Source organism: Staurois parvus, unplaced genomic scaffold (assembly GCF_062004578.1).
Source record: "Staurois parvus isolate SC_StPar_1 unplaced genomic scaffold, SC_StPar_1.0 ptg000082l, whole genome shotgun sequence".
In the NCBI taxonomy this organism is placed as follows: domain Eukaryota; kingdom Metazoa; phylum Chordata; class Amphibia; order Anura; family Ranidae; genus Staurois; species Staurois parvus.
In genome coordinates this window covers 2,972,880-2,999,700 of record NW_028317878.1, presented here as the reverse complement: position 1 = coordinate 2,999,700, position 26,821 = coordinate 2,972,880, and the positions used below count along the sequence as shown (strand labels likewise).

Sequence of the window (26,821 nt, the reverse complement as noted above, 5' to 3'; positions counted from 1 at the left end):
ACTCAGAGGAGAGCTGTCTCTTCTGAGAATGCCAGAGAACATAGCAGTGGTCATTTACCACTGCTTGATAAACATACACCTGACTCTTTAGAGGAGCACCTTCAGACAGAACTACAGAACACCTCCCCCTATCTTCACATCTTAAAGCAGAATTAATCTAAATTAAAAAAAACTGCAAGCAGGCAGGCTCTTTATTGAAGAAGAGACATGTAGTGTCTTCTGCACTAAAATAAACCAACTGATTGCTCGCAGTTTTCACTTTACAGAGGTAAACTGGGTAGGTTTGGTTAGACTGCTTGGGACAAGATTGCAGCACATGCTGCACAACACTGGATTTCTGGCAGAATTGCCAGGTATTTTTTTTACACTTATCTTAGGCTAAGTTCACACTAGCTTTGTCAACAGGCGTCAGACAGGTGTTTGGGAAGCGTTTTTAATGCTTCTCAAACGCCTATGAAAATTCTGCACATGGTAGCACACAGTGCTGTTCACATGGAAGCATTGCATTGCGTCGCGGCAAAACTGACGCCTTGTGTCGAGTCAGGAGGAGTTGAAGCCTCCCATTCAAGTCTATGGTTGCGACTCAGTTGCGAGGCGGTTGCGGAGCGTTAATACTATTTAACTTCATTATAGGAGATTGTGGTGCGGTTTTAACGCTTGGCAAACGCCTATCAACTGCCTCAAAACCGCTCAGAGGGCGTTTGGGGAGCGTTAAAAACGTTCCCCAAATGCCTGTCTAACACCTGTCAAACGCTATAGGGGCGTTTGGCAAGAGTTAGAAATATATAGTCAAGTGTGAACGAGCCCTATCAGAGATATAATAAAACACTTTCAATGGTATATTTGACCGACCACAAAGGAGAAAATAAAAACATTTTATTGTTGGGACTTACGTAGACTTTAATCAACTGGGTGGAGGAATCAGTAATGTGTATATGGCCAGCTTTACAATCAAATATTGAAAGCGCTGTTCTTAGTGCATCAAACCAAAACTGGTATACACCATATGTGACTCCAAAACAAACTGACAATCATATGCCCAATATTTCTGATAACATAAAAAATTAAATTCAAAAATATAGGTACAGATAAACAATATGTGCTCTACTTTCCCACTTACCAGAGGCTTGTGTTCCTATAACCTTATGGCTATGAGAGTCTCAACCAGCTTTTGACAAGGCTATTCTTGCCTACCCAAGAAGGAGTGGACTGTCAGAAAGCTGGTTGAGACTTTCATAGCTTAAGGTTATAGGGTCACAACCCTCTGGTAAGTGGGTAATCACTTACAGGGGGGCAAAGAGCATGTGTGGAATTGCAGACAAAAGGAAGCAGGAAAGCTGCAGTACTGAGTTTGGCATGGCGTACAAGCATGCATCGTATTGTGTAAAGACTGCACAAATTATTTATTTATTTCAGGTACTTATATAGCGCCATCAATTTACGCAGCACTTTACATATATATTGTACATTCACATCAGTCCTAACCCTCAAGGGGTGTACAATCTAAGGTCCCTAACTCACATTCATGCATACACATACTAGGGACAATTTAGACAAGATCCAATTCACCTACCAGCATGTCTTTGGAGTGTGGGAGGAAACCCACACAGGCACAGGGAGAACATGCAAACTTCATATGAAATAGATGTTAAGTGGACAGAGACAGTTCATTAAGGACACTAAATAGACCACATATTCTTTATTTATATTATTTTATTTTTTATGTTAACCTTATGAAAATTGGGTTTATAATTTAATCAGTTTGTTTTGGAGTCACATGTGGCATATACGTGTTTTGGTTTGATACACTAAGGACTGTGTTTTCAACTTTTGATTGTTAAGATTTAATGGGACCTTGCACCCTTCATGAGTAGCAGCAGTCCTAAAAGATAGCTTTGAACACAAAAGCGGATTTCTGTAATTATATGGCCAGCTTTAAACCCGTTTTACAGTTTTTAAAAAAATACTGTTTCCAGAACAAAAAACATATTCAACCAGTTGCTACCTTTTGAGATTTGACAGTTTGAGATTGTTCATGAGTTTACTGCGTATTTATGGCAGCCACAATTTGGATTTCTTTGTGAAACTGATGGGAATAACTATGAAAGTTGGAAAATTTACACATAAGCTTTGATTTGCTTTGGGAAGCAAGGACATTTTTGCAGACAGGAATTCCCCTGTTGATAAAAACATGGTTTGGAAAATGTAGCAATGGGAAGTAACAAGCACAGGGAAAAGAAGAACAATGTTGCATAAATACCAGGACATTTAAAGTGTCACAAGAAGCACAGTCTGTAATGCTCATGGCAGTGAGTCCTGTTTGGTTGTTTTTCTATTTTAAGTCAGAAAGTGAGACAAAGATTCAGGTTACTAGACAGTTCAGTGATCAGTAGCTCTCTCGTTACAAAGATGAAAAGCACTGGCCTCCTTGTAACTCTCATAAGTGTTCCTATAGGTATAGGAGATAATGGAGCTTGTGAGATCTGTGCCTCAGTACAAGACGAGAGGACAAGCTAACCCAGTGGGAATTTGTCTGGTACCTTTTGTATTTTATTTTTAAAGTGTTCAGAAAAAAAATTCATGTGTTTTTAATCTGTTGCATCTCCTTTCATTCATCATCCTAAAATAGGAATAGCCAATAGAAAAAAAAACAAAACAAAAAAGAGCGCTGTACTTTGTACTGACTAGCTGATAAGTCAGGAGGCCTTTTGGAGTAAGATAGTCGGAGCCAACCTTATCTGCTAATGCAGCTCTGTAACTTTTCCTGGAGATTGGTTACCTTTTACACGGTTTTACAACTAAAGCATTGATGTGAATATGGACCAAGCAAGAGTCACATTTTAATGTATGAAAACAAGTCATACAAGATTTATTGAACAACTGTATAATCAATGGTGAGAGGTAGAGACATTTAGATGCATTGCTTAAAATAGGATAAAAACGTGGGGTTGCCACAGTGTACATTAGAAACTGCAACAAGTCAGATAGCACCCATCACATATCCTGGCCAAAGGACATCCAGCATCATCTAGAACTTTCCTCCACAGCCTTCCTGTCCCGGGCCCATTTCTTTCATTCTTTGGAACCCCATTCTTTCAATCATCGAAGCTCTGCATCACATACAGGTATTACCTAGGGCAATCTACATGCAAATAGTCTGCCTATGAACACTCACTGCTCCAGATTGACACCTGCAGATTAAACTTCAGTTTTAAATCACATTAAAGTAGATTTGAGCATTGACCCCTGGAGCCCTGAGGCAATGCCAAGCGTGTTCCAGTATGGGGACGTAAATCTTGCTTCCCACTTTCTACAGTTTAGCATTCAGTAACTGAGCAATTTATTTGCATGTTTCAATGTTGGTGTGTGTGTTTGACAGGGAAACCGCAATACCTTGTACTAGAATTTCAAGGGAGCTTTGCCAGTGGATCATAATAGTAGGGGAGTGCACAAAAGTTGAGAGCGTGCACCTTGTTACTGCTGTGCAATGTACCACATAGAGCTAGTTACATAGTTTGATTGAAAAAACGAAGTCCATCTAGTTCAACCCACAGAGGGAAATACACACACAAATAGAACACCCCCATATACGCAAACCTTGATCCAGAAGAAGGCAAAAAAGAAAACCCAACATAGCATGATCCAGTTTTCTCCAGCAAGGGAAAATATTCCTTCCTGATCCCCGAGAGGCAATTAGATATTCCCTGGATCAACATTACCTATAAATATTAGTATCCGGTTATTTTTTTTGCATCTAGGAAAGAATTCAGGCCTTTTTTAAAAACAATCTACTGAGCTGGCCAGAACCAGCTCTTGAGGAAGTCTACCCCACATTTTCACGCACTTACTGTTAAGAAGCCTTTCTGCATTTGGAGATTAAATCTCTTTCCCTCCAGACATAAAGAGTGCTCCCTTGTTTTCTGTGATGACCTGAAAGTGAATAACTCTACACCAAGTTCACAATATGGACCATCTATGTATTTATACATGTTGATCATATCCCCCCTTAATCTCCTCTTCTCAAGAGAGAATAAATTCAGTTCCTCTAATCTTTCCTCATAGTTAAACGTCTCCGTGCCTCTTATAAGTTTGGTTGCCTTTCTCTGCACTCCACTTCCCTAATATTCTCTTTGTGAATTGGTGCCCAAAACTGAACTGCATATTCCAGATGAGGTCTTACTAATGATTTGTACAGGGGTAATATGATATCTCTCTCCCTGGAGTCTATACCTCTTTAATACAAGAGAGGATTTTGCTCGCTTTAGAAACCGCAGCTTGGCATTGCATGTCATTATTAAGCTTGTGATCCACCAGAACTCCCAGATCCTTCTCCACCATTGATTCCCCCAGTTGTACCCCCCTAGTATGTATAATGCATGCATATTTTTAGCCCTCAAGTGCATAACCTTACATTTATCAACAGTAAATTTTATATAAAAAACAACTCACATATGTTCCTGAAACATTCCTGGTATTCACCTCCTGTAATCCCTGCACAGAATGGGAGAGTGAGGGGCAGCCTTCTGAGCCAAGCAGAGTTCTGTTGCTTTGCATAGTGCTTTCCTTAATTGTCTTCCAGGACAGCCACTGAGAGAACAGGATGTTGCATTCATAGAAGCTATAGTACGGGCTAGGGGAGGGGTCATCAGGGGAAGAAGATTTTGGTGAAAGGAGGACTCAGCAGCACAAGGGACACATCTTACTTGATAGGTGAATAATGTCCCTTGTGCTGCTTTTTGTTATATTTTTGTTTTAGGTAAGCTTAGGCTTTAAAGTGGAATTAAACTTTTTTCTTTTTTTTAATTAAATGAACCTCTAGGAGATTTATGCCATTATGTGCTAGTATGCACTGCATATTTAGCACATTATGGCAGACTTACCTGTCAAACAATGCCCTTCAGTGCTGTGCTATCAGCTCTTCCTTTTGGGTTTGTCTGCTTTGACTTAAATCAAATCATCACCAGAGGTGCCATAAATGTGTGTTGAGCTGCACAATCATGTCTGCTGACAGGCCAATAGGGTCTCTTTTGTCATAAAAACCTTAAGTTTAGTGTTGTTGTGGGGGTTTTTTCCATTTTGGTTCCATTTCACTTTAACCACTTGCTGTCCACCTGCTGTTTATAAACGGCAGGACGGTGGCACTCCAGGGGCGGGTTGCCGTTCATAAACGACACCCGCCATTTCTAGCTGTGCCCGCTCCCTGGGAGCGCGCAGCACCGCGATCCGGTGCCCGCTGTGTCCTCGAAGTCCCGATCATGTGATCACTGATTGGCCAATCAGTGATCAGATGCAAAGTAGTAAGCAAGGTGTCACTTGTGACATCATTGCTTACTACGTGTGAAATCTGTGAATGATCACAGAGGTCACATGGTACAAGGCTATTCACAACAGCCTTGTACCATGTGACAAGCTGTGACCAATCACAGCTCACTCAGTAGTTCTCAATGGCTGCAAGAATGCAGCCAGAGAGAAAGAGAAATGATTGTTTTTACATCCTATATGGGTGTAAAAGCAATCACTGTAAAAAAAAAAAAAAATCATCACCCCCCACAAGTAGTACAGTGTCACCATGGTGACACTGTACTGCTAGGGTGACAGTATGTAAAAAAAAAAAAAAACCCATAAATAATGATATAAAAATGTTTACAAATTATAATTTTTGGTTATAAACTAATTTGGATTATTTATTTTTTTTACTAAAAATATAATGGAATACATTTTGGCCAAGATTTATGATGAAAGATTATTTATTTGCAAAATTTTATAAGAAAAACCCTTTTTTTCAAAATTTTTGGACTTTTTCATTTACATAGCATAAAAAATAAAAATCCCAGCGATGAATAAATACCACCAAAATAAAGCTTTATCTGTCTCAAAAAAATGCAAAAAAATTCATATGGGTACAGTGTTGCATAATCGCACAATTGTCATTCAAAATGTGATAGCGCTGAAAGGTGAAAATTGCCCTGGACTTGAAGGGGGTGAAAGTGTCCGGACAGGAAGTGGTTAATATCTGAGGTGTCAGTGACTGTGGGGATTGGTGATATCATCCTCTCCTTCGTCTGCATGGACCTAGTGATTGACTCTTATACTTGAAGCATCTCCTGAGAAGAGGTCAGATGGTTCCCCAATGCCCATAAGCGCTGAATAGTGTCACCAGCTGTTGAGGGGAAAGTTGAGGTGAGGGACTGCTGAGTCATGGGTGCCCCTTTGCAGAGATACTGTCATTTAACCCTTCGTTGGCAAGAAGAAGTCAGTGGGTCTTTAAATGTAAGATAGTGTCACTTAAAAGAATAAATGTACTTTTAAACAAGTATTCATTTCCTTTTTTTCTCTAGACTCCCCCCCCCCATGCTCAGTGTCATCACCATGTCCTCCGCAGTCCTTCACTTGCCATTGTAATTAGGGTGGTGTTCAGTGATGTGTGTGTTTTTTCTTTTGGGGGGGGAATATACAATTTTTGCACTGTTACACTCCTGGAAGACATATCTTTTAAATGATATCTTCAGAATTATTTTTGCCTTTAAGTTTTTTTTTAGAAAAACTTGGAAGCCATCTAATTGATTTGGACCTCCTTTATATCATAATGACATGCCCCCAATAAAATCCTATGGGCTTCATCAAGACAGAGGTCTCCAACTGAAAATCCTACTGGCAGCACAACTTGCTGCTGAAATCAATATAAAATACATATATTTTGCTTTTAATTCGGCTGTACAGTCCCTTGGGGAGCTCTTTGAGCTGCAGGTTATCTTCGGGTCTGTTTTGGGGGGGGCTGTTAGTGTTTGCTGTGTTGCCCTCTCCTCAGTTGGACCGCTTTTGGACATCTCAAATGTTAAAGACTTTCCATGTCCTCCAATGAATGGGAAAGATCTGTGTTGAATGTCTTGGTCTTGGTGGTACTTTGCTACAAAACTGCAGCTTGCTGGGAGTTGGGGTTATACCAGGCTAGTGGCCACATCATCCTATAGTTGGCATTTTCTCTGAATCCTATGCTCTTTGGTGAACTCAATGAATAGGGTTTTACGGTGAGTACAAGTTTTGATTCTGATTACAATGTTGGTATGACCTCCCTGTTAGTTATCTTTATCAGATGTTTTAGCCCCTGAGTAGGCGTAACTGGTTTTATCTCCTGCAAGACCAATAAAAGCAATTAGAACAGAAAATTTGGTATGTACCTGAGAGGGATTTATACTTATGACTTTTGTGGTTAACATCTACTCAATTCGCTGCATTTTAAATATGCTTAGGTATATGCAGTCTCCTGTGTGCTGGTGTGGTCTGTATGTACTTTCATGTCCAAATAGATTTTATTTTTAGGCAGTTGAAAAACGTATAATATAGTGTAGTCATTAAGTGAACTATAAGCCTATAATCGTACATTCCCATTTTTCAGGTTAAATATGTCGGCTTTGCAAGACTTTCCATCTCCAAACAGCACTATGCAGACATCCAACTTTGCACATGTGATTTTTCAGAATGTGGCCAAGAGCTACCTTCCAAGTGCTCCTCTGGAATGTCACTACACCCTGACACAGTATATTCATCCTCATCCAAAAGACTGGGTTGGCATTTTTAAGGTATGGCTACACATTTAATTATTTAAGTTGTAAATATTTATATTGTATTATGGTTGAAAGTTACCAATATTAATTGTCTATAACTTATATGCGAGTTACTAAAATAATATGTGAGGATGTAAAGAAAAAAGACACCATCTTGACTTCTCTACTTCCTGGTGCTATGTTTTTTGGCTCATGTTCAATTCTGATTTATTCAACTGTTAGGATTTACATATGCAGTATGTGACCAGATAATGTACACAGTCTGAACATCAGATATTGTTATCTAAACTAAAGGGAATCAAAATAGTTTGGGGTTGACTTTCTTAATTTTTTTAAAGGTTTTAAATCTATGTATGCTATCTGTATACAGTATCAAAGAGTAAATTATGTAAAATGTTTAATTATAATGTCTCAAAAACATATTACAAATTGCAACTAGTGTAAAAAGCATTGTGTATCCATTAATTAACACCATAAGCAAGTGACAATTTCATTGCACTTTTAAAATCTGTTTCATTGCATAGTTTTTTTTAATAGTGTTGCACATTTTTCGATTAAAGCCTTTTGTTGGTTCGACAATACTTCATACTGGCAACAAGCAGAAAAGAAGCAAAAGCAAGCTAAAGCATACAGTCATGGCCGAAATTGTTGGCACCCTTGATATTTTTCCTGAAAATCAAGTATTTCACACAAAAAAGGTATTGCATTAACACATGTTTTGCTATACACATGTTTATTCCCTTTGTATGTATTGGAACAAATATAAAACAGAGGCAGAAAAGCAAATATGACATAATGTCACACAAAACCCCAAAAATGGGCTGGACAAAAGTATTGGCACCCTTAACTTAATATTTGGTTGCACACCCTTTGGAAAACATAACTGAAATCAGTCGCTTCCTATAACCATCAATAAGCTTCTGACACCTCTCACCCGGAATTTTGGACCACTCTTCCTTTGCAAACAGCTCCAGGTCTCTCTTATTGGAAGGACACCTTTTCCCAACAGCAATTTTAAGATCTCTCCACAGGTGTTCAATGGGATTTAGATCTGGGCTCATTGCTGGCCACTTCAGAACTCTCCAGCGCTTCTTTGCCATCCATTTCTGAGTGCTTTTTGACGTATGTTTGGGGTCATTGTCCTGCTGGAAGACCCAGGATCTTGGACGCAAACCCAGCTTTCTGACACTGGGCCCTACAGTGCGACCCAAAATCCTTTGGTAATCCTCAGATTTCATGATGCCTTGCACACAGTCAAGGCACCCAGTGCCAGAGGCAGCAAAACAACCCCAAAACATCATTGAACCTCCACCATATTTTACCGTAGGTACTGTGTTTTGTTCTTTGTAGGCCTCATTCCGTTTTCGGTAAACAGTAGAATGATGTGCTTTACCGAAAAGCTCTATCTTGGTCTCATCTGTCCACAAGACGTTTTCCCAGAAGGCTTTTGGCTTACTCAAAGTACATTTTGGCAAACTGTAGTCTTGCTTTTTTATGTCTCTGTGTCAGCAGTGGGGTCCTCCTGGGTCTCCTGCCATAGCGTTTCATTTCATTTAAATGTCGACGGATAGTTCGCGCTGACACTGATGCTCCCTGAGCCTGCAGGACAGCTTGAATGTCTTTGGAACATGTTTGGGGCTGCTTATCCACCATCCGGACTATTCTGCGTTGCAATCTTTCATCAATTTTCCTCATCCGTCCACGACCAGGGAGATTAGCTACAGTGCCATGGGTTGCAAACTTCTTGATAATGTTGCGCACTGTGGACAAAGGCAAATCTAGTTCTCTGGAGATGGACTTGTAACCTTGAGATTGTTGATATTTTGCCACAATTTTGGTTCTCAGGTCCTCAGACAGTTCTCGTCTCCTCTTTCTGTTGTCCATGCTTAGTGTGGCACAGACAGACACACAATGCAAAGGTTAAGTGAACGTCTCTCCTTTTTATCTGCTTTCAGGTGTGATTTCTATATTGCCCACACCTGTTACTTGCCCCAGGTGAGTTTACAGGAGCATCACATGCTTGTAACATTCTTATTTATCCGCAGTTGTGAAAGGGTGCCAATACTTTTGTCCAGCCCATTTTTGGAGGTTTGTGTGACATTATGTCGAATTTGCTTTCTTTCCTCCCTTTTTTTGTTTTGTCCCAATACACACAAAGGGAATAAACATGTGTATAGCAAAACATGTGTTAATGCAATACGTTTCGTGAGAAATACATGATTTCCTGGAGAAATATCAAGGGTGCCAACAATTTCGGCCATGACTGTAGATAAGGAATTACAAAAAAAAACAAAAAAGTAAGGGCGGCCTAAATCCTTTTATATAGGCACTCCACACAAATTTTATATGTGTGTGTGTGTGTATATATATATATATATATATATATATATATATATATATATATATATTATATATGCAGTTGTGTTCAAAATAATACAGTGTGTTGAAAAAAGTGAATAAAGCTCAAAATCCTTCTAATAGCTTTTATTTCCATACACACAAATGCATTGGGAACACTACACATTCTATTCCAAATCAAAACATGAGGAAAAATATATCAAATTTGTGTTGTTCCTCTAAAAAAAATTGAAGAAAAGTGAATATTAGACTGTTCAAAAAAAATAGCAGTGTTTTGTATTCTTCTTTACAAACTCAAATATTCACTATATAAACTGAAAAATGTTTGAAGATTTTGCTTTCCTTTGAATCACTTAATTAATATTTAGTTGTATAAGCACTGTTTCTGAGAACTGCTGTACATCTGTGTTGCATGGAGTCAACCAACTTCTGGCACCTGTGAACAGGTATTCCAGCCCAGGATGATTGGACTACATTCCACAGTTCTTCTCTATGTCTTGGTTTTGCCTTACAAACTGCATTTTTGATGTCACCCCACAAGTTTTCTATTGGATTAAGATCCGGGGATTGGGCTGGCCACTCCATGACGTCAATCTTGTTGGTCTGGAACCAAGATGTTGCACGCTTACTGGTGTGTTTGGGTTCGTTGTCTTGTTGGAACACCCATTTCAAGGGCATTTCCTCTTCAGCATAAGGCAGCATGACCTCTTCGAGTATTCTGATGTATTCAAACTGATCCATGATCCCTGGTATGTGATAAATAGGCCCAACACCGTAGTATGAGAAACATCCCCATATCATGATGCTTGCACCACCATGCTTCACTGTCTTCACAGTGTACTGTGTCTTGAATTCAGTGTTTGGGGGTCGTCTGACAAACTGTCTCCGGCCACTAGACCCAAAAAGAACAATCTTACTTTCATCAGTCCACAAAATGTTGCGCCATTTCTCTTTAGGCCAATCAATGTGCTCTTTGGCAAAATTGTAACCTCTTCAGCACGTCTTTTTTTTTTTTCAACAGTGGGACTTTGCGGGGGCTTCTTGCAGATAGCTTGGCTTCACATAGGCGTCTTCTAATTGTAACAGTACTCACAGGTAACTTTACACCTTCTTTGATCTTCCTGGAGCTGATTGTTGGCTGAGTTCTTGCCATTTTGGCTATTGTTCTATCCATTCGAATGGTAGTTTTTCGCTTTCTTCCACGTCTTTCAGGTTTTGGTTGCCATTTTAAAGCATTTGCGATCATTTTAGCTGAGCAGCCTATCATTTTCTGCACTTCTTTATATGGTTTTCCCCTCTCCAATCAACTTTTTAATCAAGGTACGCTGTTTTTCTGAACAATGTCTGGAACGACCCATTTTCCTCAGAATTTCAGAGAGAAATGCACTGTAACCAGCATGTACAACATTTGCTGCCTTCCTTCCTTAAATAAGGGCAATAATTGCCACCTGTATTTCAAAGAATGAATGACCTCACTAATAGAACTCCACACTGCTATTATTTTGAACATGCCCCTTTCAATTAGTGATTCAATTACACAGAATCAGCAGCATGCATGTCATGACTGTTGGGTCTGTTGGATTTCTATTACTCTACCACACCTGCTAGTAAATTATTGGCCATGTAGAAATATAATTTCTACCAAAAACAGTGATTGATCATGTTAGTGATGTCTGACTGCTATTATTTTGAACACAAATGTACATATATACACACACATCTCACAGAAGTGAGTACACCCCTCACATTTTTGTAAATATTTTATTCTATCTTTTCATGTGACAACACTGAAGAAATGACACTTTGCTACAATGTAAAGCAGTGTGTGTACAGCTTGTATAACAGTGTAAATTTGCTGTCCCCTCCAAATAACTCAACACACAGCCATTAATGTCTAAACCGCTGGCAACAAAATTGAGTACACTCCTAAGTGAAAATGTCCAAATTGGGCCCAAAATGTCAATATTTTATGTGGCCACAATTATTTTCCAGTACTGCCAGTAATTGCATTCAGAAACCGGCAGTGACATATAGGTGCATCCAGTGAGGGAGCCTGAGTGTATACACTGCTCCCTTGCTATATACACTGCTCTTCTCCTGCCCCCCCTTGCGCCCACAGCCCCCCAACCCCTCCCCCCCCTTACAAAGAGGACCTGTCACTCATTTGCTATCACATAGGGGACTACTGGTCTCCTATGTGATAGCAATTAAATCATAAGTTAAAAAAATAAAAAATACACATTAAAGTAAAAAAAAAATAAAATACAAAAAAAAAATTTGAGCCTCCCCATCCCCACTTACGCAGAATTTTCAGTTTTCAGCCACGTGCATTCTGAATTCTCGGTATCAGTTTCAGCATTAGAATTTTCATTTCCGTTGCCCACTAGTGTGTTCCAACATGACTGCGCACAAGTGCACAAAGCAAGGTCCTTAAAGACATGGTGAGCAAGTTTGGGGTGGAGGCATTTTACTGGCCTAACCTCAACCCGATAGAATACCTTTGGCATGAATATGAGCAGAGACTGCGAGCCAGGCCTTCTCGTCCGACCTCACAAAATGCGCTTCTGGAAGAATGGTCAAACATTCCCATAGACACACTCCTAAACCTTGTGGACAGCCTTCCCAGAAGAGTTGAAGTTGTTAAAGTTACAAAGGGTGAGATGGACCAAACAAAAATAATTGTATACCAGTGCTAACCGTGTACAATCTTGGCTAGGAAATTAAATAAAGTGAAACACTCTCACAAATTGATCCGCCTATGCTCTGGCCAAGGAGACTTAATATCGGACCCCACTAAGAACACATCTTCCTTTGCAAATTTTCTCTCTACACTATATGATAGACCAGCTTCCCATTTGATCGCACGGACCAATTTTTCCAGGACTTTTGCCTTTTTGTGCTCTCTCAGACCACCCAAGAAACACTCAACACTGATATATCTGATCTGGAAGTAGCTAGTGCCATCAAATCCATACGCACCTCCAAGTCGCCTGGAGTGGATGGCTTTCCGGGACTCTATTACCAGAATTTTCTTCTGTTCTCGCCCCGTATCTGTCTGTCTATTTTAATGCCCTGAAGCAGGGCTCTCTACCTTCTTCAGACTCCTTACGAGCACATGTTACCATGATTCCCAAGTCTTCTGAAGAGGCGTTTGATCCACAGGCCTTCCGTCCCATCTCCTTACTGAACAAAGCTGTGAAAATTTTGGGAAAGATTTTAGGTTTCCGCATCAACAAATATCTCACGTTCGCAAAGACCAGGTGGGCTTTGTGACGGGCTGTCAAGCGAGTGATAATATTTGGAAAGTGATCCACTTAATTAATTTGCTGAATCAATGCAAGATCCCAGGCTTTCTTCTCTCCCTTGACATCTATAAAGCTTTTGATCTCCTTTCTTGGGATTATATACGTTATGTTTTGGAGAGATGGGGCTTCGGGAATTCAAACCTAACTTGGATCTCTGTCCTTTACTCCTCCCCCATGGCCCAGGTTAAATACATTGGTTACCTTTCCATCCCGTTTCTCATATATCGAGGCACCAGGCAAGGGTGCCTGTTATCCCTGATCTTATTCATTTTGGCACTTGAACCTCTAGCCATAGCGCTTTGAGACACCTCTCATGTCACGGGTATTCACTACGCAGGCGCACATTACAAGGTGAATCTCTTTGCAGAATATGCCCTCTTGACATCAACCAATCCCATTACTACCCTCCCAAATCTGCAGTCTATCCTCTCCTATTTTTCTGCATTGTCGGGTCTCTGCATTAACCCTCAAAAAAACGAAAGCCCTGAATATATGTCTCCCTCCCTCTATGGTGACACACATTCAGGCGAGCTACCCCTACCACTGGGCCATTTCCTCTCTGGACTATCTGGGCATCAAGTTGACTCCTTCCTAAGCCACTCTACTATTATCAACACCAACTATTATCCATTACTGAGACCTATCACCTCTCTAATGCAATCTTGGCAATTCCCTTCCTTGTCCTGGATTGGGCACATTCACGCAGTCAAAATGACCATACTCCCCAAATGATTATACTGTTTCAGAACCCTACCGGTTCGGGTGCCCTCTTTCTATCTACGTCTGCTAGAGAACAGACTTCTTTCTTTTATATGGGTCTATGTGTGCCCCAGAGTGTCGCGCCTTACCTTGTATACCCACAGATTGTGCAGAGGTTTGGGAGTTCCTAATGTTGCTAAATACTACACATATGTCCCCTTTTGGGTACTTCTGGAGCTCCCCATTTGTGCTACGGTCCCTGTGGCAGCCCTTCTTCATAGGTTTTGTCCCACTCCAATTAGCCCTCTACTGCGTCATAGCCTGCACATCTGGGACTCCGTTCGTTATTCAGGTAACCTCATGTCCCCTTTTCTGCCTCTCTTCCCTCTTCTCAACAACCTGCTTTTCCCTCCAAGGCCTAGAGCAGTTTAGAGCATTTTCATGGTGGTCCTCTCATGGTTTCACACAGGTCCGCAATTTCCTCTCCTCCCGGGTTTTTCCTTCGTGGCCCTCTATTCGGGAGACTTATGATGCCCACATGCAGAATTTTTTCGCTATGTACAGTTTCAACATTGGGTGACCTCCCTGAGGCATAACTTTCCCTTCCCATATTGCACTACGGCCTTTAAACATATTTGTCAACATTCCCCAGGGGTTTCAGGTAATCTTTCCTCGATCTATTCTTCTTTGAACGCTGTTACCCATTCCTCTTCTACCTCATATAGATTTAGTTGGGAGCGAGACTTGGGGTCCTCCATTGACCCTGATGTCAAGGTCCTACCTTTTCCCTGAGGTTATGTTACTCCATGTGCTGGCATCCATCTTGGATTCTGCTGTGCATGGTGGGAATCCTTTTATGCCTTCAGGTCTCTGAGGTCCATCCCCCAGAGGGGTGTGGCTGATGACATATAAGCCTGTGGCCCGCACATGCTCTTTGCAGTTGTGTCTTGTGTCTTTGTGTTGCTATTACTCTGTTCTGACTCTCGTGACTCTCCTGGTATCTTATTCGGCTTGTGACTCGACTATTCTTTGTATTCTCCTTTGATCTGACCCTCTGTTGCTGAACCCGGCTCGTGACCTGTGATTCTCGTCTGCTGTCCTGTACTGTTTTGTCCTGTTGTTGTTGACCCGGCCTGTCTGACTACTCTTTTGTCTCTTCCACCAGCTATACGCCATTGGCGGCGGCCATTACCGCAGCTGAGGTGTCTCGGGGGCCGCGACCTGGTTCCTGGCTGCGTCAAGTCCATCCCCACCATCAGGGGCCCTGGTGAAGGACTTAGACTCCGCGTCCTGAGGGACTTCGGTCTGTGGGTGGTGGTTGTCGTCAGCCAGTGCGTTACATTGTTAGGCCTGCCTGTCCGTTCCTCGGCCCCTGCCCTGACACCTGAGCATTGGAACAAGGCCTGGTCGTCCATAGCAAAATGCTCCTTCAGTACAACCGCACTGGAGGCAGCCTATAAGGTCCTTCTGAGGTGGTACTGGGTTCCAATTTGTATTGCAGATTTAAACCCTTCTTACGATGATAGGTGTTTCAGAGGCTGTGGCCAACGTGGGGGATGTACTTCATACCTGATGGTCATGCCCATGATTAACTAGGTTCTGGTCTTGTATATTCGGCCTCCTTTACACACTATTCCATATCCCAATCCGCAAAGATGCAAAACTGACACTGTTGCATTGCCCTATCCCAGGTCTATTCTCACATCAACAGAAACTTGCCGCCTATCTATTAATTGCCGTGAAGTATGTCATAATGCGGGTTTGGAAATCACCTTCAGTGTCCTTTTGTAGCAGTACGGAACATTCTGACCACCTTGATGGTTAATGAGAAGATGCCTAATATCTTGCATGATAGACACGCCAAGATTTTGAAAATTTGGACTTCCTGGTGGTCGTATGCTCTCCCTACACTCCATCCGACAAGCCTGGGCACCTCTAGCAGTTGAAATTACTACCCTAGCCTGCTGGATTTACCCCCTCCCACCCCTCCACTGTCGTTTCCCCCCTCTTCTCCACTTTTCTTCTGTTTTCTTTTTTCCTAGGACTGTCTGCTGGTTCACGCTCCTTTCTTTCTATTTTTCACCTCAATTATTTATATGGGGCATCCATCCGGGCCCAGAAAAAAAAAATATATATAGACTGACGGCTCCACCCGTGCGTCGGGTGATATCATTTGTGCATCCCTGTAATTTGTTTCAAAAACCTGACTACAGAAAAATATTTTTACATTTTGTATTTATTTTTTTAAGATCTGAAATTTGGCATTTACCCATAAATACTTTTTTTTTCATTTGGAGAATCTTTTCTGCATAATGCTATTTATTTACACAATATTTAACAGTCCATATGTTACAATTCCTCAGCATGATATTGTGTAATGAGGATACCTTAATAACATATTTTTGACACTTTGTATGTTGGGTAGTGCTAGCTGTCAAACTGGTTGTTACAGCTTCAGTCATCTCTAACCATTAGTGAGTGTTTCTTGATCATGTGATCACTATGGCAGCTATGTAGTGATCAAATGCATGCTGGAAGCTTCATTTGGGAAAAAAATTGTCATCTTCCAGAGCACTCTTCAGCTGTAAATCACAGTGTTAATAATTGTCTGATATAAGTATAGTATTTAATTAATATAAATTATACTGTATACCTTAATTAATTTTTTTAGGTTGTATTAAAAAAGTAGGCAAATTAGTTATTGAGTTCTAGTCAAGATAAAAAAAATCAATTTCAGAATAACCTGGTCCAGAAGGTAAGAAATAGAATACGTTGCAAAGATTTTAAATGGATATAGCTGTATAAAAGGAAACCCATACTATGTTTAAATAGGTGGGCTACCATTGCTGATCACCAACTGAAAATGCTAGTCTCCAGGCTGTCCCTACCTTCAGTGCTTTCGAAAGGGATCAATCCAAAGAGTGCAGTGGTACACTTTTTTTTTATTTATCTAGGTCAGTGACACAAGCTTTGTTTAACTGGCACAGGACTACTGTCTGTTGATTAGCACAGCCTTTCTCAACCAGGGTGCCTTGAGGTTTCTTTAGGGGTGCTTTGGCAAAATGTCTAACAATTGCCCAAAACTTGTATACAAGCCAGTGGGTGCAACAAGCCTGCCTTTTAGTTACACAAAGCCACAGGTTTTCATTTTGCACCATTATGACTTTATAGCCGCCGGCATCCTGACAACCAATGACATCATTAGTTGATAAAGAGGATGTCAGCTACCTGCACAACATCCTAGTTTGACCCTCCCCTGTCCCTTTCCATCAGTGTTTGGGTCACATTAGCTTGGAGATGGAGAAAAACTGAGGGAGAAGAGAAACACTGGAATACTAGTCAGTAACAGGGTGCAAAAGTGTATTTGCTTTGGAAGAATATATCACCTCTAATGTTGGGTGTCCTAGATGTGTGGATGTTGCTGCGTTATATAAAACTATTAGAATAGTTTTCACATTTTAGAATGGGGTGCTCTTTTAAAATTATGGACAGTCTAGAGGCACCCCATTTTAGAATGGGGTGCCTCAAGACTGTCCATAATTTTAAAGGGTGCCTCAGGACTGTCCAGAATTTTAAAGGGTGCCTTGACTGAAAAAAGGTTGAGAAACACTGGATTAGCATAATACCCCTAGCTGAGGAAAAGTTAATCAGTGTTCTGTTTTGGTAGTCACATGGGTGTGTTGATAAACCAGCCTGGTTTTGTAATTGATAAAAATAGTATAGTTTTTCCCTGTACGTCTGGTGCTGGCAACTGTCAGAGTTGCGACTCTCATACACAAAATCGGAAGCTGTACTGTTGTTTTATCTGTCCCTCCTCTCTCCTTGTAATTTGACAGATTGTCTTGTATTCTGTGATCCATTCCCAAAATACAAGGTGTTCTGTGTCTGGACAAGGAGAGAGGTGGATAAATGACAGGTCTTCTGTGTATGAGAGCTGCAGTCACAGCTCTGGAAGTATAGTGATAGCTATACTATCCAGAGTCAACAAAAATTTTAATAATGAAGGACATTGATGCTGGAGGTGGCATACACATCGTGTAAGTTACCCAATTTGTTACACAGCACAAAAAAAAGAATAGCTTGGATTTATTTAAATGTAGCTGGAGAATGGCGCACTAGATACATTAAAGTGGTTCTAAAGGCTCAAGGTTTTTCACCTTCACGCATTCTGTGCATGAAGGTAAAAAACCTTCTGTGTGTAGCATCCCCCCCAGCCCTCCTAACACTTACCTGTGCCCCATCCTGGTCCACAAGAGCCTCAGTTGTCTGGGTACTCTCACTCCTGATTGGCTGAGACTGTCAATCACAGCTAGTGAGCCAATTGGGAGGGGGAATTGTGTGGCTGAGCCGCGGCTCTGTGTGTGATTGGACATGCAGAGCCGTGGCTTGGAAACGTGTCTGCTTGGGTGCCCCCATAGCAAGCTGCTACCCGTGCCGCCATTTGCGACTGCGGATGTCAATCACCGGGTCCTGGCCGATAACTACCCGCCGGCGCCCAGTGATTACCAACAATCACCGACGGGGAGCAAGACTGTTTTGTTTAGTCTTCCTCTCTGTCAGCTCGGGCACACTGCTCGGATAGCAGTGCTATGCACAGCCATCCCAGTCAGTGTGCTTACAGTAAAGCACACCCCCCCGCCCCCTAGTAAAACGCTCCCTACACACAGTTAAACCTTTGATCGCCCCTCACATTAACCCCTTCCTGCCCAGTGTCATTAGTACAGTGGCAGTGCTGTTTTATAGCACTGATCACTGCATTGGTGTCACTGGGGATGTCAGTGACACCAAGTTAGTTCCCCCCCAGTGTCAGAATGCCTGCCGCAGTCCCAGGCATTCTGACATGCTGCGCAGAGGACTAATTTAATTAGACTGGCTGCTGCTAGCAAAACCACAAATGGGTAATGGTGAACAATTGTGTGAGTACAAACATAAATGTTGCCACGCTGCCTCTACTACAAAGATATACCACCCTACTGACATATAGGGGCCCCTACTGACATATAGGGGCCCCACAGATGTGCGTATGCTTCAATGCCCTATGGGCTAACAAAATATATCCCTCCTGCCCAATGACTAAATCATAAATAGGGAAACATATATATATATATATATAACACTCTGCGTGCTCAAACAACAATTGTGCTAAAAAATTAATAATTGCAAATATAACAATACTATCAAACTATATGTACAGTGCACTTATATGCAAAACAATATATATATATATATATATATATATATATATATATATATATATATATATATATATATATATATATATATATATATATATATATATATTAAAGTCCCAATCAGCGTGCGAACATATAAGTTCCAAGGTGAAAAAATCCCCATCCGCATCTAATGTGAATACTAAGTGATACAATGGTTAATCTTCTTATCCATAAAAATCCTCCTGTGTTAAGTGCTCCAATTAGTGCTCCCCCTCCAGAGCCCAACTCACCACAAATAATTGACCACCTTAAATGGTAGGTCAAATAACGCATTGGATGTTGCAGCACTCTCCTGCTTGATCTTGATACCTCTATCCACTGGTAACGGACTCCATATGTGAAAACATCTCCAGATCAATCGTTTGTGAAAAGTCCTCCAAATCCTGTCCAAATCGCATGCGTTTTCCCTACTGCTGCTGTGTGAACCCAGGCTTGTCATAGGTGTGTGGGGATGTATACTATGGAAGCATATGGTCCATATTCTCAGCGGTAGGACAGGGATCACAGTTTGGGCTAGAGGGCTTTTGATTGGTCAGCACCATCACATGGACGTGCTGACCAATCAGATGCCGTCTAGCCCGTACTGCCATTGCTGCAAGGAGAGGAGAGAAAGCCGTGGAGATTTCAAATCACCAGACCTGTGAAGCAGCTTTCTCTCCTCTCCTTCCAGGGATGACAGTACGGGCTAGACAGCATCTGCTAGACGGTCAGCACTGTCTATCTGATGATACTGACCAATTAAAAGCCCTCTAGCCTGAACAAAAAAAAACAAACTTGGTATACTTACCTGGTGTGTGCAATGGTTTTGCACAGAACAGCCCCGATACACTTCTTTTTAGGTCCCCCGCTGGCAGTCCTGGCACCTTCGCCCTGCGGAATGGCCCCAACAGCAAGCCTATCTGGGGCCTATAGGGGGTATACGAGCAGGCTTGCTCCCAGTCTGTGCTCCTGTGAAAAGACATTGTCTATTCACACACAGAGCACAGCTTATCCCCCCCCCCCTGCTGCTGTGTAATCCAGTGAGGCTAGATAGATGCAGGAGAGTTGCCACTTCCATGCACATTCCTAGATCGAGATTAGGCTCAGGTGAGTATAAGGGGGGCTGAGGGAGGAGCTGCACCCAGTAAAAAAAATTTCATTTTAAATTTAGTTTTTTTGTTTATTTTTTTGTTTTTTAATTATACTCACCTGGGTGGATTGAGCATCAGTCCGACGCTACATCTGTCCCATTCTGCTTCTAAGACTGAGAACTGAGCAATCAGACTCCTGATTGCTCAGCTCTCAGCTTTCACTGAGCAGAGAGCTGGTTGCTGTCAGTCACGGGCTCTCTGTTCTACCTCTCCACCACTCACTAGAGAGCTGTGCTGTGGAGGGGGTGAGAGCGGCTGGCTCAGACTCTCAGTGGCTTGTTGAGCGGCTGAGCCAGCTACCGGTCCACGCATCTGGGTGGATCCTGACTTTTAAAGTCAGGACCTTTCTTGAGCCTGGACCCACAGAGAGACATCAGCTGACAGTGGGTTTTAGCCTGCTGTAGGCTAAACACGGGTCACAGGAATGCAGAATGTACTTCACTTCTGTGATCCACAGTAAAAATATATCCCAACAAGCTTCTTCTTTAAAGCCTAGCCCTTCAAATCTTTACTCTGACTCTAGCACAGTTTTACAGACTCTTTCTTATACTAACAATGCTTAGTCTGATTTCACTGCACACCATGACCTAATCACAGTATACATTAGAAGCTGCAGCATGTCAGAGTCCACCTACTGGCTGGCTCTTCATTTTCTGATTGGAGGACATCTAATTCTTCTAATAATGTTCTTTCATCACATGGGGGCACTACCTAGGGTGGTGTGCATGTGCAAATGCAGTCTTCCTAGAAATGCCCCTCCTCCAGACTGACATCCACTTATCAAGGGTTTTTGGTGTTTGCATAATTCCTTCCAGGAACCAGCCCACTGCTTAGATCAGAGCTGAGGGTAGGGAATAATGAGGCTGTGTGAAACAATGTACAGCACCTTGCCGGCATCTCACTCCAACTTCCTGCATTTTATAGAGAATCACAGAGAACTGGTGGTGGTATCACTGGGCATAAAATAAAGTAATCAAATTGCAAAAGTTTTATTTAAAAATGTAATTAATTTGTTGTCTTGTGGGGAGGGGGGCAAGGAAGGCAAAATATAAGCAGATTAAATTCAGCTTTCAGGGGGGTGAATTTTTTTTTAAAAACTACTTGTCCAGGGACTAAATCGGTGCGCCAATCTACTTGTCCCTCATGATAATCTACTTGTCTAGATGAAAAAAAATACATTTTAACCAAAACCTTGTTTAAATCAGAGGTGATTTTAGGATTGTTTTAAAAACAAAAGGGGTTTTATGGCGACTTAAATATGTAACATTTTTAACATTGCACTGTTTATCTCCTCCTCCCCCTCACCCCGCTTGTCTCCAACACCACATCCGGGGACTAGCAGGGAGGAGGAGAGACCTTCCAGTGTAATGAGCACCGATTGGCTGCTCCTCAGGAAACGGGAGTGTCGGACTTATCCTTTATCCCTTTCACTGCCAGAGTTGTTTTTGTGATTTTTGTACAAGATTACAAAAATAATTTTAGTCCAGAAGATTACATAAAACCCCCTAACATGATATATTTTCTGAAATCAGAGACCCTAGAGAATAAAGGTGGTAGTTCCAATTTTTTATGTTGCATGATATTACTGCAAAATTTCAGAAAAAATACAAGTTAGTTTTAGGGCACAAAAAAAGCAATAAATTACCCTATTTTTAAAAAAATCTATAAAAGATGAGGTTGCATCGAGTAAATTAGATATCCAACATGTCAAACCTTAAATTTGCATGCGCTTGTGAAATGGCGATGAATTTGAGTACCATAAATGTTCTATAGCTGATGCTTTAAAGCCCCTTATAGGTCATCGGTTTAGTGTTACGGAGAAGGTCTGGTGCTAGAATTTTTGCTCACATCCAAAAGAAGCCCCGCCCAACGTCATGTGACGTTAGGACGCTCCTCGTAGACTGTCGGCTGTGATATCGCGGTGAGCGAGGCTCGTCCCTGCTTTCTTGAGGCTGTCGTTGCTGGTGTCGGCTAGACACCCTGTTTGTGAGTGCATTTCTGACGTTTTAATAAAACATTTTGGTTTTAAACGTACTGCACCATGATTTCCTTTTTTGATTCCCCGAACATGATCTATGGTATGGAGACGTGATGACTACCTGCTGTTAAGGCTATTCCATATTGTGCTGACTGGCTGCTTGCAGTATATTGCTCCCAGTTTGGATTACTTCTGCTGATCATCGCTCCCAGAGCAAACGCTATCTTTGCTGACTTATAATCTGGTCAGCATGGAGCTCTGGTGAGTGTACCCATTTCATTCGGTGGTGGATTTTTTTTTTTTTTTTTTTTTTTTTTTGCACGGTGTTTGATTTATACAAGATTTCAGAACTGTTTAATTACTTTGTGATGGTGGAAGGACTTTTATATAAGATTTTTTTTATCACGGACATCATTATTTTAAACTAATAATTTTTGTATTTACTTATATTTAGCGCAATCTTTGATTTATTCACACTTTTACCTTTTTTTGGTTAGGAGTGCAGCTTTTGTTCTATTTAGTTTGTGGCGCTTTTTTTCTCTATTTCTTATATTAAATAATTTTTATTATTTTTACTTTTTTTTTTTCATCACATAGGGGCAAAGTCCCCTATGTGATATTATTGAGACATCTCTTTTATTGAGACATCCAAGGTTTAAAAGACCCTGCATGTTTCCCCTGTACTACACTGAATGTAAAGCAGTGCAGGTCGCACCGCATTACATTTAGTGGATCTCTCAACGGGGACCCGGATGTGACATCATAACGTCACTCCCGGGTCAGGACAAGGGGAGTGGAGTAGACATGTCCACTCTCCTCCCTCCACTCTAGCTGACATCGGTGAGCCGGGTCCACAGATGGGAAAGCGGAGCCTGGGAGATAGTGGGCGGGGGTCGCTTCACACGGAGGAAGTGGAGATGCTGGCACTGTGTGGAAGCAATCAGCGGCAGAGCTGCCGCCGGTTGCTTCCACCTGACAGATGAGCCCGCTGCTTGCCCGCAGCAGGGCTAAATGTAGGAATCAACGACCTGCCCAGCGCCCGGAACTACATGTCCCAGGCGTTGGGCGATAGGAATTCAACATCTCTGGCTTTTAATTGCTCTAAAATTATTCTTTTACATCTGATCAGGTGACTTTACAGCAGTTCTGCTACAAAGTATTTTTAACATGGGGTTGTTTGCTATGTCATATGGCATTTTACTCAGTCATGTCTCAACTTTAAAATAACCTCACATTTGTAAAGGCAGCTTGTATAAGTACCCACACCTCTCTTATGCATTAGCTTCCCAGGGCTCTGGGAAAGGGGAGGGGGAAGCAATGTGAGCCAGGCAAGCTGTACTGCATTGTACACTGCTGTCAGTCTAATAGTGAGAGCTTGCTGACTGAAGACGAAAGCAGAGCTGGTACAATGATGACCACATCACTGTGGCAAAGTGTCTTCATTGTCCAGTCCTGGGCCTGTGTATGGGATATTGACCGAGCTGTCTTGCTCAACAAAGAAAATGTTAGGGAACTTAAAGTGTAGCTCCACCCAAAAGGGGATGTTCTGCTTTAAGGACTTGTCCCCTTCTCCCTGTGAAGAATTGGCACCTTTGGGGAACACTGAGTGATGGGGTGACCGGTATCCGCTCCCACTTCCAGTCCAACTGCCAAAGCAATCGGAAGCGGAAGTTCTCCCCTTCCTGCAGTCTTCTGGGGCATGTGACAGGTTCTCGTGTGTAGTGGGCACTCGACTGTAAAGCCGCAAACTTTCACAGCCTGGGGCCCACACTTAAGATGCCGGGGACAGAGGATGGCTGGTGATTTCGACTGGGGTGAACACACCGCTGGAGTGTCTGTTTTTTAAAAGTCAGCATCTACATTTTTTTTGTAGCTGCTGACTTTTTTCTTTTTTTTCAAATGAGTCCGCTAAATCGGAATGTTGACTAATTAAAATTCTTTTGGCAGGTTATAGGTTAATTTTTGAGCTTTATATTATTAGCTGAAATTTTGCAGGTTGAAATTTTGCACACTTTACTGGTGTCTTTATTCATTTTTACTGGAATGTTCTTTTTTTTATTTTTTCTTTCCTTATTTTCTTCTTCCACATTAATTTCAGAATATAAATCCGTTATAATTTACCACTACCGTGCCTTAGCCAATCTTTTCAAAATTGTTAATCCCTCATATACAAGGGCTGGTTAACACTGAGGCGTCTCTTGGGAAACTGTAAGTGTAGTAAGGAAGTAACTAAAGTAATTCTAAACCAACAGGAATGCAGCGGCACAAATTTTATTTATTTATTTATTTTTTACAACTCTAATGTAATGGCAGTGGAAATGTCTAGAACATATATAGTATTCACCATTCAGTGTGGAGTATCTTGTAATTTTTGTTATTGTACTTTTACCATATTAAACATTAAGAGGTTTGGAGAACTGTAGCCCGCGGTTCTCTGCACAGGATTTCCCATGCCAGACCGGCAACTTAGTTTATTGTGATTCTTTCTTCACTGGTACCGATGGAGTTATTTAGCAGTGGCTGCCAAAGAAAGGAGGTATGTGTTCATTTAGCTAGGAGATGGCCCAGGGGGAATAATAAATTACAGGAAGAAAGGCTACTGTTAGCTTTTACTGTAAGGCAAATGAGTTGCATGGCTGGAAATATCTTGTAATTAGTACTACACAGCTCTCCGTGTCTTTTTGTGTTCAATATTAATTAAGACAGTTCAGGCCTGGAATAAATCAATCCCAGGTCCACAGGTCCTGCCTTTGTACCTACAGATTTTCTATTCAGGTAAACCAAATTTTCTTGGGGACAATGGGGAACCCAATCGGCTCAATCTTGAATGAATGTACTGTCCCACAGAACTCTTGATTACCCAGAAAGTCCTTTCAAAATTCTGATTACATTTTTCTTTTCAGCTTTGAAGTCCTTTTGAAGTTAAGTAAAATTTTTATTTTGGAGTAAGGTTGTATACCCTAAAGCAGGGGTGGGAAAACTGTGGCCCTCCAGCTGTTGGTGAACTACAATCCCATCATGCCTCTGCCTTTGGGAGTCATGCTTGTAACTGTCAGTTTTGCAATGCCTCATGGTACTTGTAGTTCTACAACAGCTGGAGGGCCACAGTTGGCCACCCCTGCCCTAAAAGTCAGTTGAGCTGTTGGAGCCCACATGAAGAAATACTTATCTTTGTCCTCGCGCCAGTAATTTTCACTGTGCGACCCTGTACAAAGCTGCATAGCCTTGCCTCAACAAGTAACCCTGCCAAGTTCTCTTCATCCTGCACATGCATGCCATGTCCCTGTTCATTCCTAAGGTGGGTCACAGTGGCCTCTAGCGGTCCTGCAGAGTATGACTCTTCCATAAAAATGAATGGGGCTGCAGTGTGAATGTGCAGGATGAAGTGATCCCAAACATTTCATCTCAATCATTTGTTTGACCATTGCATGCTCTATGATCCTATACTGGTTGCACTGTATTTTTCTCAATCCTAGGGACATATTTGTCTTAGACATATACATACTGAAAATTTTGTTGCTTCTTCTGTGAAGCTTGGAAACTGACTCCTGATAATTTCTTTGAATTTAAAGAATGCTGGAAAAACTTTGCATTAGTTGCATCCTAGCATATGTTACTTGATTCATAACTACAGCACTAAACTACTGCTAAGCTAGACCTGCATAGGCATATTTTATTACTAGTGAAAACTATATACACGTATTGTATAACTATATAAATGTATTGCTGCAAGCACAGTGTCCCCTCAGTGCCACTTGGGAGAGTTCAAGGCTAAATGGCTAAAGAAATGTGCTAAACTACTTGAATATATGTACTGTTTAGGCATAGTTGTTTGAAGCTGTTGAAAGTAAATAGCTTTTGGAAACTAGAACTCCTCGCTTTAGCCTGACAGCAATTAATTATTAACTTTGACATAGCATTTACATTGTAGTCGGTAGGGAATGGTTATTCAGAGTCTATAACCTTGCAATCTGCTGAAATTTCAGTAATTTTAAAACATTTTGTAGACCTTATTTATCACTCTTTAAAAAAATATTAATTTAAAAAATAAAATTGTCACAGGATGAGTTAATTTTAAATGGGTCTGCTTTTTGGTTCCATATTTTCCTCATTCCCATGTAAGTCTGTAAATATAATGTATATTTTCTCCTATAACTCTCCAGCTGCAAAACATTTGTTTCCTATTTTGTCTGGTCCATGCTTCTTCCTTTACACCCTAACAATCCATCACAAAAACGTGATTCTCTTTTCCTGTCAAGGATTATCACTTGATCATTCTCCTTGTGTATTCCATTTGAGTTAATAGAAGACAGAATACATTTGTGACATCATCAGTGTTAGTGGCCAGAAAATGTGTTTCTTCTTCTTCTTTTTTTTTTTTTTACCCTCGGACATGGGCTGACTGATACAAACTGATAAAATACTTTGTAGCTCATCAGTAATCACAAATCCTAGGTGGTGATGCAAGAAGTATTTATCAGTGATCCATGCAGGGTAGTTATAGACCTAGAAATGGTTTATATACTCTGTTTGATACTGCTATGTTAGTAGA

The 26,821-nt window shown here is 41.3% G+C and overlaps 1 protein-coding gene across 2 annotated transcripts in view; it reads left to right on the top strand.

The window, feature by feature from the left end:
• The window catches only part of TAX1BP1 (Tax1 binding protein 1), a 170,257-nt gene that overhangs the window by 22,489 nt on the left and 120,947 nt on the right, over positions 1–26,821 (top strand). For both annotated transcript variants that reach the window (XM_089669889.1, XM_089669888.1), the window contains exon 2: positions 7,397–7,580. In XM_089669889.1, coding sequence (XP_089526015.1) covers positions 7,404–7,580 — 177 coding nt within the window. In that variant the 5' untranslated portion in view covers positions 7,397–7,403. The remainder of the gene's footprint in view (positions 1–7,396; positions 7,581–26,821) is intronic.